The 14,861-nt window shown below is 26.2% G+C and overlaps 1 protein-coding gene across 1 annotated transcript; it reads left to right on the forward strand.

Moving 5' to 3' along the window:
- Positions 1-625: 625 nt before the first annotated feature.
- Positions 626-2,668, forward strand: LOC145843239 (cullin-3-like). Its single transcript, XM_082950702.1, has one exon. The coding sequence runs from the start codon at positions 626-628 to the stop codon at positions 2,666-2,668; it is 2,043 nt and encodes a 680-aa protein (XP_082806828.1).
- The last annotated feature ends 12,193 nt before the right edge of the window (positions 2,669-14,861 follow it).

Here is a 14,861-nt window from a genome sequence, read left to right on the forward strand (position 1 = left end):
ATTTAAACTAAAATTAAACCCAATTACAAGTACTTTAAAAACCTGGAAGAATTTTGAAAACCTACTCAGACTAGTATTTTATTCAGGATGATTTAAGCATTGGCAACACCATACTTAGTCTTTTAAAAAGATTTATGCTTGTGGTTTTTTACTGAATTTTTGAATAGTAAACATAATAACAAGGTGTAAAACCTTGGTGTCAATAAACAATCAGTTGTAGCTATTTGAGCAGAGAGCAACAAGTATGAAAAAGCATTTACCACAAACTCATTTCACTTTATACAATTTAAAAGTTTTCAAGGTGAATATATATATATATATATATAATATATATAAGGAAATTTTACAATAAAAAAAACGATAACTTAATACAATTTGAAATATTCTTAAAATTATGATCAATTAGGATGCTTAAGAATAATTATAGCTTGTTAAAGGTTATTCATTTGTATTTCAGAGAGTATAGAGCAACAATTTTGCATGTTATTCTGGAATAGATTTTTTTCTATAAGACTAATTTTGAAAAAAAATCTTATTAGATTTAAGTGTATAGTAAATGTCTTAGTTTACAGTTAAGTAATTTTCTAACTCTTTTTGAATTTTTACAGAAAGTTAAAAATTTAAAATGGCAGACCCAAACGACATTAAATACAAAAGTTGCAGTGATGAGAGACTCTATGAAATTGTCATTGTTGAAGGTGACCTCAAAGCTTTCAACGATGAGTACTGGCATCCTGAACTCAGGAAGTATAAAGATTTTAGGCATGATAAGTGTTTAAACTTCTTGAGACAGGGAACTAGGCACCACTTGGAAGGAGCTTTCGGTGACTCTGACTATAGCGAAGGTGATAAAAACATGTGGTACAATTCGTACGACTGCACGCACCACCAACACGCTGAAGAGATGTACAACATGTTTGTGGAAGAAGTTGATGAACATCTTGTGAAAAACGTTTTGCCAAAACTCGTGCCTGTTCAAGATGAGAGCTTGCTCCAAGCACTTGCTTTTAATTGGAACACTTACAAAACAACAATTGATACTTTTTCAGAACTTTTCCAGCATCTTACGCTTTGGATTGAAGATGTTCCAGAAGACGAAGTGCCAAAAGACGGAATTAAAAAGATCGGCTTAGAGAGGTTCAAAAAAGAAATCGTTTTGAAAAACGATATCAATGAAAGGTTGAAGACAATTCTGAGTCAAACTACTGCCAATCACAGAGAAGGTACTGAAGTTAATTGCGAGGAAATAAAGACTCTCTGTGACATGCTAGTCGAGATGGACTGTTACGAAGAAGTTTTCGAAAAGAACTTCTTGAAGCAAGCAGAAGAATACTACGTAAGGGTCGCAAGAAAAAACATTGTCGACATGTCGTCACACGAGTACGTTGTCGAGGTCGAAACTTTGATTGCAAACGAAAAAGCACGCACTGGTTCGTACGGTAATGAAAAAACTACTGATAAGACTAGAAGCGTGTTACAGAAAATTCTCATTTCTGATCAATTGCAAGCAATAGCACATCGCAAAGGATGCGGCGGAGTTCCGAGAATGTTCGAAGAAAAATCGGAAGAACAGCTCAAGAGTGTGTACAATACTTTCAAAAGAGTCAAAGGTGGACATAAAATCATGCAAGACTGTTTGGCAAGTTATGAACTAGCAGCAGGTTTAAAATTGTTGGAAGAAACGGCTAAACCATCACAAGCCGCGGAAAAAGTCAACGGATTGGTTGAGCTGAAGAACACTTGTAATAGACTTGTGATCAACTCCTTTTCCGACAACCATGAGTATAAGCTTGTGGTCGACGGCACCTTTAATAAAATTGTCACCAACAAGAAAGTCTGTGAACACTTGTGTATTTTTATTGACATGAAAAAAATGAAATCGTTCACTGAGGTGCAGGAACAAAATGAGATGGAAACAGTTTTAAATCACTTCACGACCATTTACAGAAAAATAACCGAGGAAGTAAAACAAGATTTCAACGCAGCATTTAAAAAGTATTTGTGCAAAAGACTCGTGAGGCCCAAATCTCCATACATGGCCTACGACAAAATTATTGTTGATTGGTTGAAAAAATTTGGCCACCCGTACGACTCAAAAGAACCGATCAAGATAATAAAAGATTTCGAGGCGTCCAGAAAGTTGAACAAAGCCTTCAGGAAAGAAGGAAATCCTTGCAGAGATGTTCATTCGACTTTCAGAGTAGTGAGCGCTCGCACATGGCCTGCTTATAAAAGGCTTGACGCAAATCTTATACCTGCGGTTGTAAGAGACGGCTTTGAAAGATTTCAACATTTCTACCATCAAAGAGCGGAGGAGAACACATACAAGACGTTGAGAGTTTTGAACAAGAACTTTTTAGCCGAAGTAAGCTTAGACTTACCAACCAAGAAATATACTCTACATTTGCACTCCTATTACCAGATATCAGTTATTGAGCTTTTCATCAATCAGAGGAGTCAATTTACTTTCCAAGAGCTGTTGGACCAGACTAATTTGTCCGAAAATGATTTAACGGAAGTACTTCGTTCTCTAACACACAGGAAATCTAAAATCCTTTTGAAGAATCCTTCTGGAAACACTTACTCACCCACTGACGTCTTCACAGTCAACACCGGTTTGAATGAGAAGTCTGACACGATCAGCGTCCAAATGAACCCGAAAGCTTAAATTTAGCGGAAACAGCGTTTTTAGTTGTAGGTTGAAAAATTAAAAATATACCTCTTCATAGTATGTATTAATAGTAATATGTGTTATAGTTTTTAAATATCTTTTGTTAAAAAAAATTCTAAAATAAAAAACCGCACTAAAAGTAAAATAATTTAGAAAATTAAGAAGCACTTTACATAAAGCTTCTGTTTAAATTCTTTAAAGCAGATTTTGATTTTGAAACATACTTTTGTTTTGTTTTGAAATTCATTGTACGTTATTTCTTTATGTTGAAGTTTTTTAGGTGCAAATAAATTAGTTTATATTATAAAAAAAGTGTGTATTTTTTTAAACTTACATTAATCAGATTTAAACTTCTTCTTTATAATACAGTACTTATATGTAGATAAAAAATAATTAACTATTGTGGTGTTTTAAAGCATCTTGTTGAACAAAACTACATGAATTTGAACCCCTGCTTTTACAAAACGAGAAACTCAAAAGACCTATAATATTTCTCAATAGATCTAGAGAAATCCTTTAACAAATACTTTTCAAAATTGGTTCAAATTTTATATTTTTAGCGATCTGGTCCACATCCGACCAGATACTAATTAAAAATAGTATATTAAGGCCTCGTAAGTTAAAAAATTATCAAGATCTACATAAATTTTAACTTGTGAGTCCCGTAGATGTTTTTTATTAAGAAGTTAACAGAAATTCGATAGTCCAACCAAAAATCGTTTTTATATTTTGTATACACATTAAGAATTGAAATATTATATACTACGTTTATAATACTGATAATTAGAAATATTAAAATAAAATTAAACACATTAAACTTATTTAATATCGAAGCTATTTTAATAATACAAAGCTTCATAGTAATATGAGCTGAACAATAATGTTTGTGTTCTTTTTCAGTCCTGTTTTATGTAGCTTTTACGTATAAAAACCGAGATATAGTGCCATTCTCAAGTCCTTGCGTTATTTTCAGTTTCCACGTACTTTTAAGTATAGTAACTGATTAGTTTTGCATTCTAAACCTAGTTTTAAAATTGCAAAGGTTCATGAAAAGTGCCAAGAACTACTGTATGTTGAAATTTTAATTTTTTAAATAAATTTTGCGAAGTTCAGACACATGTTTTAATGAAAATGTGGTTTTTGCACGAGTTCCATCACAATCAGCATCTTTAGTGACTATTTAAAATTAAAAAACCAAAACTGTGATTAGAATTTTAGTGTTTTCGATGCTAACAATGTTTACTTAAAGATTTTCTCATTAATGAATTATTTAAATTAACCTAACAGTCTACTAGAATTAAAAGGATGCAGTAATGAAAGATGTTGATTTTTTTATGTAAAACTTGTTTTTGTTTGAAAGTAGGCAGAAAAACTGAAATACATTTTTATACGTAATTTTTTTAATTAAAATCTAATTATTTTTGAAGTTTTTCTTGAAGTTTTGAAGGGAAAAAAGCTTATTACAGACTAATTGTTTTATTTGGGTCAGTGACCATTGTTTTTAAGTAACGTGGGCCAGAATAACTTAAAAAGTAGAATGCGGTTTAGTAAAACTCTTTACTCCATAAAGAGGCTAAAAAGTTTAAAAATGTCTATAAAAGAAATATATTAATTAGAAGGCAGCAGAACTATAATTTTTTAATAAAACAGCAAAATTGGCCTTAAAGTAAATAAATATGTAATTTGGAGAATTTATAACGAAGCCCTTAAACTCCATTTCTAGGGTGAAATAACGTCACTGACAATAAATTTTTTGCTTTATTTTACTCTAGTTTAAAGTTTAGAGTTATATTTTGTCTTAATGCACTACTAACATTAATATTGAATACGTCAGCAGATTAAAGTTTTTTAAACTTTGTTTTAACGACTAAACAAAAAATTATGGGATTAAAAGATTACATTGTTTTTACATTGAGCATTATAGTTTATCACGAATGATTAAAAGCTAGTTTAATTGTTTTATTGCAAACTCGACTAAAAAATAATATCTCCAAGACATGTTTTAATATAAACCGTAACATTTAGTTTGATATTAAATTACTAATTACCTTAACAAAATATGCAAAGTATTTCAAAGATCATTAGTAGATTGAGTACAATCGTTTTTATAGTAATATAAATACTACACAAGATAATTGTAAAAATCGCAAAGCTAACAAACTTACTAAACGATCTGTTTAAATTAAACAAACAAAATAGTATGTATTACTGTACTATATATTGTACTATTGTATTGCATTGTACTAAGTATTGTACTTAAATGTACTATGTATTATTTTAAATAAATATATTGGAATACAATAGAAAATATTATTTAATTTAATGATTTTAAAACTCTTGACGGAACTTTTGTATACAAACTAAAAAAAAATATGAGTAAACATAACTTAAAGTTCTACGAAAAAAGTTTAAAAAAGAAAGCTTTGAATCTTTTCTAAGTAATATTTATATCAAATTAGTACATTTTTCGAACTTATAAATCGCAAAAACCTTTTGATATATAATAAAGTTTCTAGTTTATACAAATACTTATATGTATGCTGTAATTATTCACAGAAAAATTTACAAAAATTGTTCACAAAGATCACAGAAAAATTGTTAACAAAAGCAGACAACTTTCAAAAAACTTAAAAAATAAAAAATTGTCCTTAAAAAAAATTTTTTTTAAGAATAACAATCTGTTTTAAATGGGAACGGGTATAAATTGCACGGAGACAAAATTGCACAGAAACAAAATTGCACGAGGCTACTAAATTGCACGTAGCTAAATTTGTACGAATTCCATTTTTGCACGGGAATAAAAAAAACAGAAAAAAAGTTATATAACGAAAAAGAAAAAATAAAAGATAATTTAATAAAAAAACAAAAGTACTGACCGGGGGTAAGGGATAAGGGTAACAGTGATAGAAAAAATCAAAAAAAGTTATTAAAACAAATTATTTAAAAAAAAAGCTACCGAGGGTAAGGATTAGAATAAACAGTGATAGTAAAGTAAATATACAAATTAGAAATATTTAAAAAAAGAAATAATAATTTTTTTCACTAAAAACATAAATAACTAACCAACCAAGGGTTAGGGGTAAGAGTGACAAAAAAAAAAAAAAAAAAAAAATTAACAAAAAAAAAAAAAATACTCGTGCAAAACTATCACCGTGCAATTATATCCCCTCGTACAAAAGTGCCTTCGTGCAATTACATATTTGTCCCCCCGTGCAAACTTGACAGCTACCCGTTTTGAATATATAAATTAAAGTTTGTTTTAATTCTGTCACCATAGGTAAATTCAATAAAAATCGTATTGAAAAAAATGAAATGCAAAAATTTGTCTGTTTTTTGTATTTCTTTACATAAAGATTTATAATTTAATAAAAAAAAAAAAAAATCTCATGATCATAAACCTAATCAAGTGTTAGTTCATAAACTATATACTAATTATCAAGTTTTTCAATTGCGAATTAAAATATTCTAATATAAACTAAATTATTAAATAAAATTTATTAAAACGCAATTGACATATTGATAGTAAGTAAGTTTAATGAAGTTTGTAGCTTTAAAAAACAAACAATCGCACAATTAATGAGCGTAAATACTTATCTAAAAGTATTGAGTGCTTTTTTTTACTACGAAAAAAGTTTGGTTTGTTTGAGGTAATTTGAAAACACCGAAGTTTTATATAGTTTTGGAAATCATTATAATTTACTAAAAAGTTCTTACATTAATATTTTCACGTCAAAAACTTTACTTTTTATACTTTTTTATTAATTATTATTTTCTTAATATTTTATATTCTTTTTTTGTTGATTTTTACATGAACTTTCTACATATATTTGCTTACTATTTTGAGCTATAAACGTTATAAAATTTAATACATCTATACTCCCTTTGTTTGTTATGTAAAGATAAAAATAACCTCAAAATTTTTTAACATCAGAATAGTTAAAAAGAAGAATCGTTTTTGAACTTAATAAAAGTTGTTAAAACAGTGGACTAGTTGTTAATATGTAAACAATTTTTGTTAGTCTTTGATCTTTTAACTTCCTTCGTAAAGCTTATCAAAAGAAAGTGTTTTTGAATATTACAGTTTTCGAAAGGTTTAAAAAAGGGTTTAAAAAAATAATTTTCTACTAACTTACTATTTTAATTTTATTTCCTGGTAAACTTTTTATTTACGTAATGTTTACATACCAATATTCTCGAATTAAATTTATGTATGCAAAGTTTTGAAAAACGTTATTTACTTGCAGTATTTTTAAAAGAAAAACACATAGTCTAAATGATTTTCTTTACTATAGCATGTTACCGGCGAAAAAAAATGAGAGAAATAAAAAGAGAGATAAGAAACAGAAAAAACAAAAAGAACGAAAATTTTGCAAATAAAGTTTCAGTCGCATTCGAACTGCTAATACAATTTATAAATACAAGTTGAGCACTTCTACGTTTTTCAAATTAAATTTTAACAATTTATTTTATCTTATTAGGTGTAGTACTAAAACTATAACTATATAAAGTTTTTGAAAGATTTAGAATTGTTTTAGAAAATGTTATTTTGTGTTATAGAAAATAAATATATTCAATAGCACAATTAAGTTTTACTATAGTTAAAGAGCGTAAGTATTAATTTAAAACTACTTATAGTTTTTACAAGCAATAATTGCGTAAGGAATAATTATTTACTAAAGTGAATTAGCTAATTTAATCAGTAGAAGATTTTTGGTAAACTAAACTAGACACTTCGTAATATTCCATAGAATTTAAAAAAAACAACAAAGTGATGAATTTTGAATATTATTTATTTGTACTCCTCAGTGTCATAATGAAAACAGAAACATTAAGACTGAAGAACTACATAAGTTAGTAAAATGTTGATATTTATTTTGTTTATGTGTTTTGTTTAAAATTTAGGTTTTCTGCTTTAGTGTTAACTTAGGGGATTAGAATATAAAGGTATAAATTACTTAGAATATTGATATAAAGTATATTATAGTTTTTTTTTTTCTTTGTACGAAGTAAGGAAATCAATTAAGTTTTGAGTTATAAAACTAAGCTATATTTTATGTTTGACTTAAAAACAACTAACAAAAACTTTACAAATTCTTTCATGGTAGCATTGACTCTATACTAGGTATTTATGTGCTATATACCAGTGGCGTAGCGTGGTATTTTGGTCAGGGGGTGCGCAAATTTTTTTCTCAAAAATTCCTCTAAATTAAAACTTTTGTAATTAGCTATAAAAAAACTTTTTATAAGTAATAAAATTAAAACAAATTTATTAAGTAAGATAAGTTTGTTTACTGTTTTAAAAAGTATTTATATATTACAAAATTAAACAATTAAATAAAAGTATAAATTTCATTAGAATTACTTATACTTGCAAAAATGTAAACTTACTAAATAAAAATTGTTTTTATTACTTACAGTAAACTTTATATCTTTAAAAATTAATATATTCTCTAAAACGAAAGTATCTGTTTTATTTACAAAAAAAATACTAATCTCTTTAATATACAATACAACAGTGATAACAACAGCTCATTGAACATAATTTTAATAAAGTTACACAGAAGTTTAAATAGACCAACTTTATAACTGTTATTACAGTATATTAAAACTTTGTAAAATAGTTAAAAGTATACTTCTTAAATTTTTTTCATTTGATTGTATTTGTTTAAAATAAAAATCACAAACAAAGTTTATTTCTCATAGGCCGACACGCTTTTTCTTGTATGTTTACAAAAATAAAGTTCAGAAAACTAGCAGTAGTCTTAACAATGTAGTATAAAAAAAAATTGTAAAATTGTTAAATTTTTCTTTAAGCGTGACGTATTTTTGTAAACTTTTTTGAAAAAAATAGTCTGCCATCAGGTTATACTACAGCGGTGCGCTATATTAATTGCGTACTTTTTGAGTCTAAATTCTTTTGAAGTTAAGGAACTTATAAAATTTTTCCTTATGGAGTTTTTCATCAACATCGGTGCGCATTTGCAATTACGTACCGAATCAGTATATTGAGTATTAACATATACTTTCCTAACTTATCACTAATTGGTATTCAAAATTTCGTTTAACTTTTTGAATACTAGATAAACATAGTTGAAAAAAGGCAAATTAAGCAGAGAAAATAAACTATAAAGGATAAAGATATTAAATTCGTTTTATTTACATTTTTCTTTTTTTGGGTGGCACGCATGCGCCAGTGTCCCTCCCCACGCTACGCCCCTGCTATATACTATTCATTTTTAAGAACTTATAAAACTTACACAACGTTACAAAAATATACTTTTCTATTAAACACCAAAATGTGTTTTGTTTAGCAAGCAAAAGATAGTCGCTAAAAATTTTGGAAGATAAATAAGTTTTTTATACATTTTATACGCATTTAATTCATAGTTGTAAAACATAATTTAACCCAAGTTTATTTATTTAACTTTAAGTCATAATTGTTAACATTTTTTAGAACTTTTGTAAAGAGGCTCTACCGTAATAACAACGTTTTAACTTTTCTTAAAACAACATTTGTGGTACTTCAAAAACTTTAGCAACAAAAATTTTGCAAATAGTTTCAGTTTTTATCGCTGAAAAAAGTTCAATCAGATATTTTTCGCTTTGTACACGCTTAAACTCAAACTATTAAAAAATAACTTTTTACATTATAATTTATTTTTAAGTTGAACATTATAAGTCCTCACCGTATGCACACAGTTAAGTCATTAGTGAATTAAATTAAAAGTGAAACTATGTGATCTTTTCAATCATTTGTGAAAAAATCTCAAAATTTTTTTATGTAAACTATCATTTTATTAGTTCCATTGGCTCATATTACTAAAACTTTAGTTACTTTTTCATATTTTTTTTAAGTTGCTAGTATTTAGAAAAACTACAAACTTTAATAAAATAAAAATAGTTTTGGTGTGATCTATTTTTTTTATTTATTTTTAACCAACATTTTCAAAATAAAAATTAAACACGGAACAAAAACAATCTTTAAAAAAACAAAAAACTAAGATAAAAGAGATATGTTTCGCAATATTCGTATATACAATAGTTATAACTATTTAACGAGTCTTTCACAACACTAACTTCATTAGCTTACGTTGCTTTTACTTAATTCTAGATCTGTCCTAGAAATTCAAAACTTGCTACTTTACTTACAATACTAAAACCTTGCTTAACACAAAATTTTCATTACTTTTTGAATAGTTCAAAAACTACTTGAACAGCAAATATATAAAAGTGTAATCTGTTGTAAAATCGATATTCTTTTCACTAAAAAGTCAAAAATCCTAATAAGTTTATACATAAACTACCGTATTATTATTTGTATCAGCTTTTGTTACAATTGCTAACTTTTAAAGTCATACCAACAATACTGCAACCTCAGTTAAAACACAAATACGTGTTGTGTGAGCCACAGTTGAGGAATTTCTTATTTGTTTTGCATTTTCGATTTGTTTGTGTTTCGATTATAATAGGCGTGAGAGAAAATAACTCAACTATTTTCAATGTATCGGTCATAAGTTTATCTATATTTATTATTTTGCTGAGTTAAATAAGTGTCTAATTGATTATTGTTTTATTGTTATTTATTTGGGGTAAAACACAAAACAATATTATTTTAACATAGACTTCAGTGTATAGATATTATTATATTGTAGATACTATAGATATGTTTTTGTTTATAGAATGTTAATATTTTATTAGTTCAACCAGTGTTTAACTAATTATAACTAGTATGAAGTAAGTTTTATCAAAACTATTTTTGCGACAAAAACATTAAGTCAATAATTTGTAGTTTATATTTATTTTGTTTTTATTTATGTTGAAATATTGATTTTTTTTTATAGTTCTTTGGGTTTAATCAGATTTTAATTAATTTTAGGTAAATTTTATGCTCAACATTTTGGTTACAAAGACTTTATTGTTTTAATTGCTATTTTTAATTTATATTTTGTATAAAATGTTAAAACTAAAAAATTGAAGTATTTTTAGTGGATTGGTAATATCTTTTAGTATAGTTATAAATAATTTCAGTTTTTTTTTGTTTGTATACAAATGATATACATTAGTGTAGATTTACAAAGGTTTGGTTCTATATTTTTTATTTGTTTTGATATTATTACTTGTACTAGACTTAATTAAAAAGTGCAGAAAATGTCTAGTTATCTTAAATTATAAGTGTCAATTTTCAAAGTTTAGTTTCATAAATATATAAGGTTGATGGAAGGCTTTAAAAGAGTTTACTTTTGTAAAGTTTTCTAAGTGTTATTGTTATAAATAAGATATGTTACTAAACATCTTCTGGTAAATCAAAAAAAAAAAACTTTCGGTACCTATTTTATGTATTATTAGACTTTTGAAGCATTATTAGAGTTTTGTAATAATTTTATAAAATGCATGCGACAGTTTTATTACTGCAGCAAAATGAATTTTGAAATAAAAGATAAACAAATTATATATAAGTTTAAATAATGCTTCCGTTTGAGTAGGTTGAAAAATTATATCATAGAAAAAGTATTTCTAATAACTTAATAAAAATAAAACACTCTAAAACTATCTTCATCCTTTTTTAAAACTAAAACGAATTTTTATCACTAGTTTTCAGTTAAAGTTGTTTAAAAAGATAAAGTTATTTTCACTTAATAACTGTTTACAATAATCGCAATAAAAATATTAACAAACACGTTTTGACGAGCAATAAATTTGGGAAAATATCAAAAAACACTTAAACTTTCTTTCAGCGATCCAAGTTTGATGTGTATTTTGATTTTTACGACTTTTTAATAAAGTCTTGAAACTTTTACGACTTTTAATTTGGTATTTGAAGCTGTGCAATTTTGCATTTAAAAATTCAAACTGTTTTCATAAAATAGCTTTTGCAAATTCAAATAAATACAAGAGGTATCAGTTAATATAAAAAAGCTGTGTCAACACACACTTAAAAAGTTTAAGATTCTTTTTTTTTTTGAAGTGTTTGAACTTAAAAAGTTTTTGAATCCTTTTTTAAAAGTTGTTGAAGTTTACAATACACAATTAAACTTAACTTCAAAGAAATTTCTTTCGTCTTTCAAAGTTTGTAAGATCTTTTAATTCGTTTAAAAAGCTGTGTCAATACCAATTATGAAACTCAAGTCTATTCCATTATATCTTTTATAGCATTTGAATAATTGGATTAACTTAGATTTTTGTAAAGTTACATTTTGAATTTTAATTTTTAATCAAAGCAGTTTTTATAAATTAGGAGTTAAGTGATTATAACGTTTTGAGATGATTTCGTCAAAACTAGTGTTACTTACTTCAATTCAATTATTAAAAAAACTTTTAAGTTAATTAGTCTAAAACGTATATAAATTTTTGTTTAAACGAACGTACAAATGAGCATATTTAGCTACTTGAAGAGTAAGTAAACTTTTTAAAACACTAATAAACAAATGAAAATTAATACAATTATATTATTACAATATCTAGGAAGCCGCTTAATTTAAAAACTAGAAACAAATTACTGCAAGTTTTAGTAATAAATACGTAATTCACAATACGTAAAACTACTTCAAAAATTCTTGGACTTTGAAAAAATTTCAAAAAAAATTCAAACATGATTCGATTTTGTTTGACAAATTGCGCTTCTAATGTTGACTTTTGACACGGAGAATTGAAATCTGGAGTGTCGGTTATTTGAAGTGTTTAAGGGTTTTGACCCCATTTTAATCAGACCACATAGCTTTCTTATGAGACAGAAAACTGATTTCAACGCGTTGATTGATCTTTTTACAAGCAAAATGACTGTTTTTAGTTAAAATTGTTATACAAGTTTTCTTATGAGATGTAAAAACTTAAGTTTTGATATTTTTTAATATTACATCTATTAACTATGATTTTTTTTTTGATCTTTAAAAAACCAAATTTAATTATTTATCATCTCAAAACATTAATGTTTAACTTCAATCGATATGTGAGAAAATTAGTTTTGATTTTTCAAAATGGATTTTTTATTGAAGTTTGTAAATAAAATTTTGACAGGTTAATGGTAATAAGTGAGGGATCGTGTTTAACTTTAATAACTTTTATTATAAAAGCGGTATTTATTAAACTTTTTATTGTTGAATTATTCTCTATTTACAATAAGCGTCAGTAAGTTTTTGATTATAGTATTAATAAAGAGTACTTTATTTCACTTACTTATTCTGTAATGTTTTTAAAAACAAAAACTATTTTCTACAAAATTAATCACATAAACCAGAGCAGAGTTATTATGTTTCTAAAAGCTCAGTGTCTGTTGATTTATTATTTTGATTTTTTTTGATATGCAAATCGAAATTACTCATATTTTACCTCGAAGGTTTTGTTTATAGTATGAAAACAATATATTGAAAGCTTTTGAATGTTGTGTGCACTCACAAATACATAAAAGCTAAATAATCTTAAACCAATTTTTCTGTATGTGTTAATCAACTTTTCATGGTTAATTGAAGTTTTATGTCGGCAGACAGCCTTTTTTGATCAAAAACATGCAAAAAAGCATTCATTGTTACCCAGTTTATTTTTAGTGTTTATTTTAATTGAAAACTGTGAGAACTAAATATATATACAAATATCTTAGAAAAAAGTTTAAAAAACTTTAAGAAGCTATGAATTATGTAAGGTTAAAAACGTTAACATAACATGGTGACCAGTAGACTTATAAACAAATTACTTTGAACACAAGTACAATTACGTACTTAAAAACCAGAGAATCACGTCCAGTTATTACGCTCAAATAAGTTTATTTCAACAGAGTGCAGATTGATGTCTTTATTATAAATTCAAATTTTTGTCATTTCAGTTTTACTAGAGTTTATTTTTTTTATTTTTTATTTTTATTTTTTTTATTGTTTATTAAGCAATGTTGGACTCAGGCATCAAAATATGAGCCACTTAAACAGGACACACAAAAAGAGAAAAAGAAAATAAACTTACATTCAAAATTTTAAGATAAATTATATATATATATATATATACAAACATAATTTAAATGAAAACACAAAGTTAAACACAATATGATAAACGAATGAACTAAATTAAAAGTTCAATTCAAAAAATTCAAACTTGTATATTACTTAGTACACACAGTAAAGAAGTTTGTCTAAAATCATCGCTTTTAAAACAAAATTCATAACTACAAAATAAATAAGTAAACTAATAGTTTGTAGGGGGGAGGCGTAGGGAAACGAATATTTTTTCTTTTGTTTATAGTGGAAAATTAGTAAATTTTACTGGTATTTATTGTATTTAAATCAAATCTTTTTAGCTTTAAACGAAATTGTTCTACCCTCTCACAAGATACTATACCCTGAGGTAGTCTGTTCCACATAGCTTTTGCTTTGTGAAAAAATGCGCCTTGCCACTGACTGTTTTGAAAATCATATTAACATTTTATTTTCAAATTATTTCCTCTTAGTTGATATTTATTTTGGGAAAAATTAAAAAACTGGTTAAAAAAACTTTTATATTTGCCATTGATAATTTAGTAAAGAGTTAATAAATCATATTCCCATCTTCTATATTCCAGTGATTTCAAGCCAAACTTAAACATTCTGTCATTATATGACGTCTAAGATATGTTGCAACGACTACAAATATGACGGGTAAAACTCCTTTGCACAGATTCAATTTTGTTAATATCCTTTTTTAAATGGGGTGACCAAGTTTGTGTACTAAACTCAAGTTTAGGGCGAACGTGTGTTTTAAATAGTTTTGTCAGAATTGAAGCAGAATTTCTTTTAAAACTTTTGTTTAGTAGTTGATATGTTCATTCCATTTCAAATCTTTGGAAATATAAATTCCTAAACCTTTAAAAACTTTAATTTCTGGTAACTTGATGTTATTGATTAATAGGTTAGTTGGAGAAGATTCTTTTTTGTTAATGTTTAGAAATTTACATTTGCTAGGATTTAAGTTTAGTTTTCTCGTTTTTAACCATATGTAAATATTATCTAGAGATAGTTGTAATGAAGTATTTGACTGACTAAAGATTTTGGTATCATCTGCAAATATATTTTCATATAAAATATTGAATCACGTACTCAATTTTTAAGTAAAATAACATCTCTATATACTATAAAAATGAATTTTTTCAAACCATTATTTATTGATAGTTCTACATCTTTAAAGTTGATACTGCTTAATATTTTAAGTAATGCAAAAATGTTGGTAGCAG

The sequence above is a fragment of the Thalia democratica genome, chromosome 8 (assembly GCF_965202585.1).
Source record: "Thalia democratica chromosome 8, ktThaDemo2.hap1.1, whole genome shotgun sequence".
NCBI lineage: Eukaryota > Metazoa > Chordata > Thaliacea > Salpida > Salpidae > Thalia > Thalia democratica.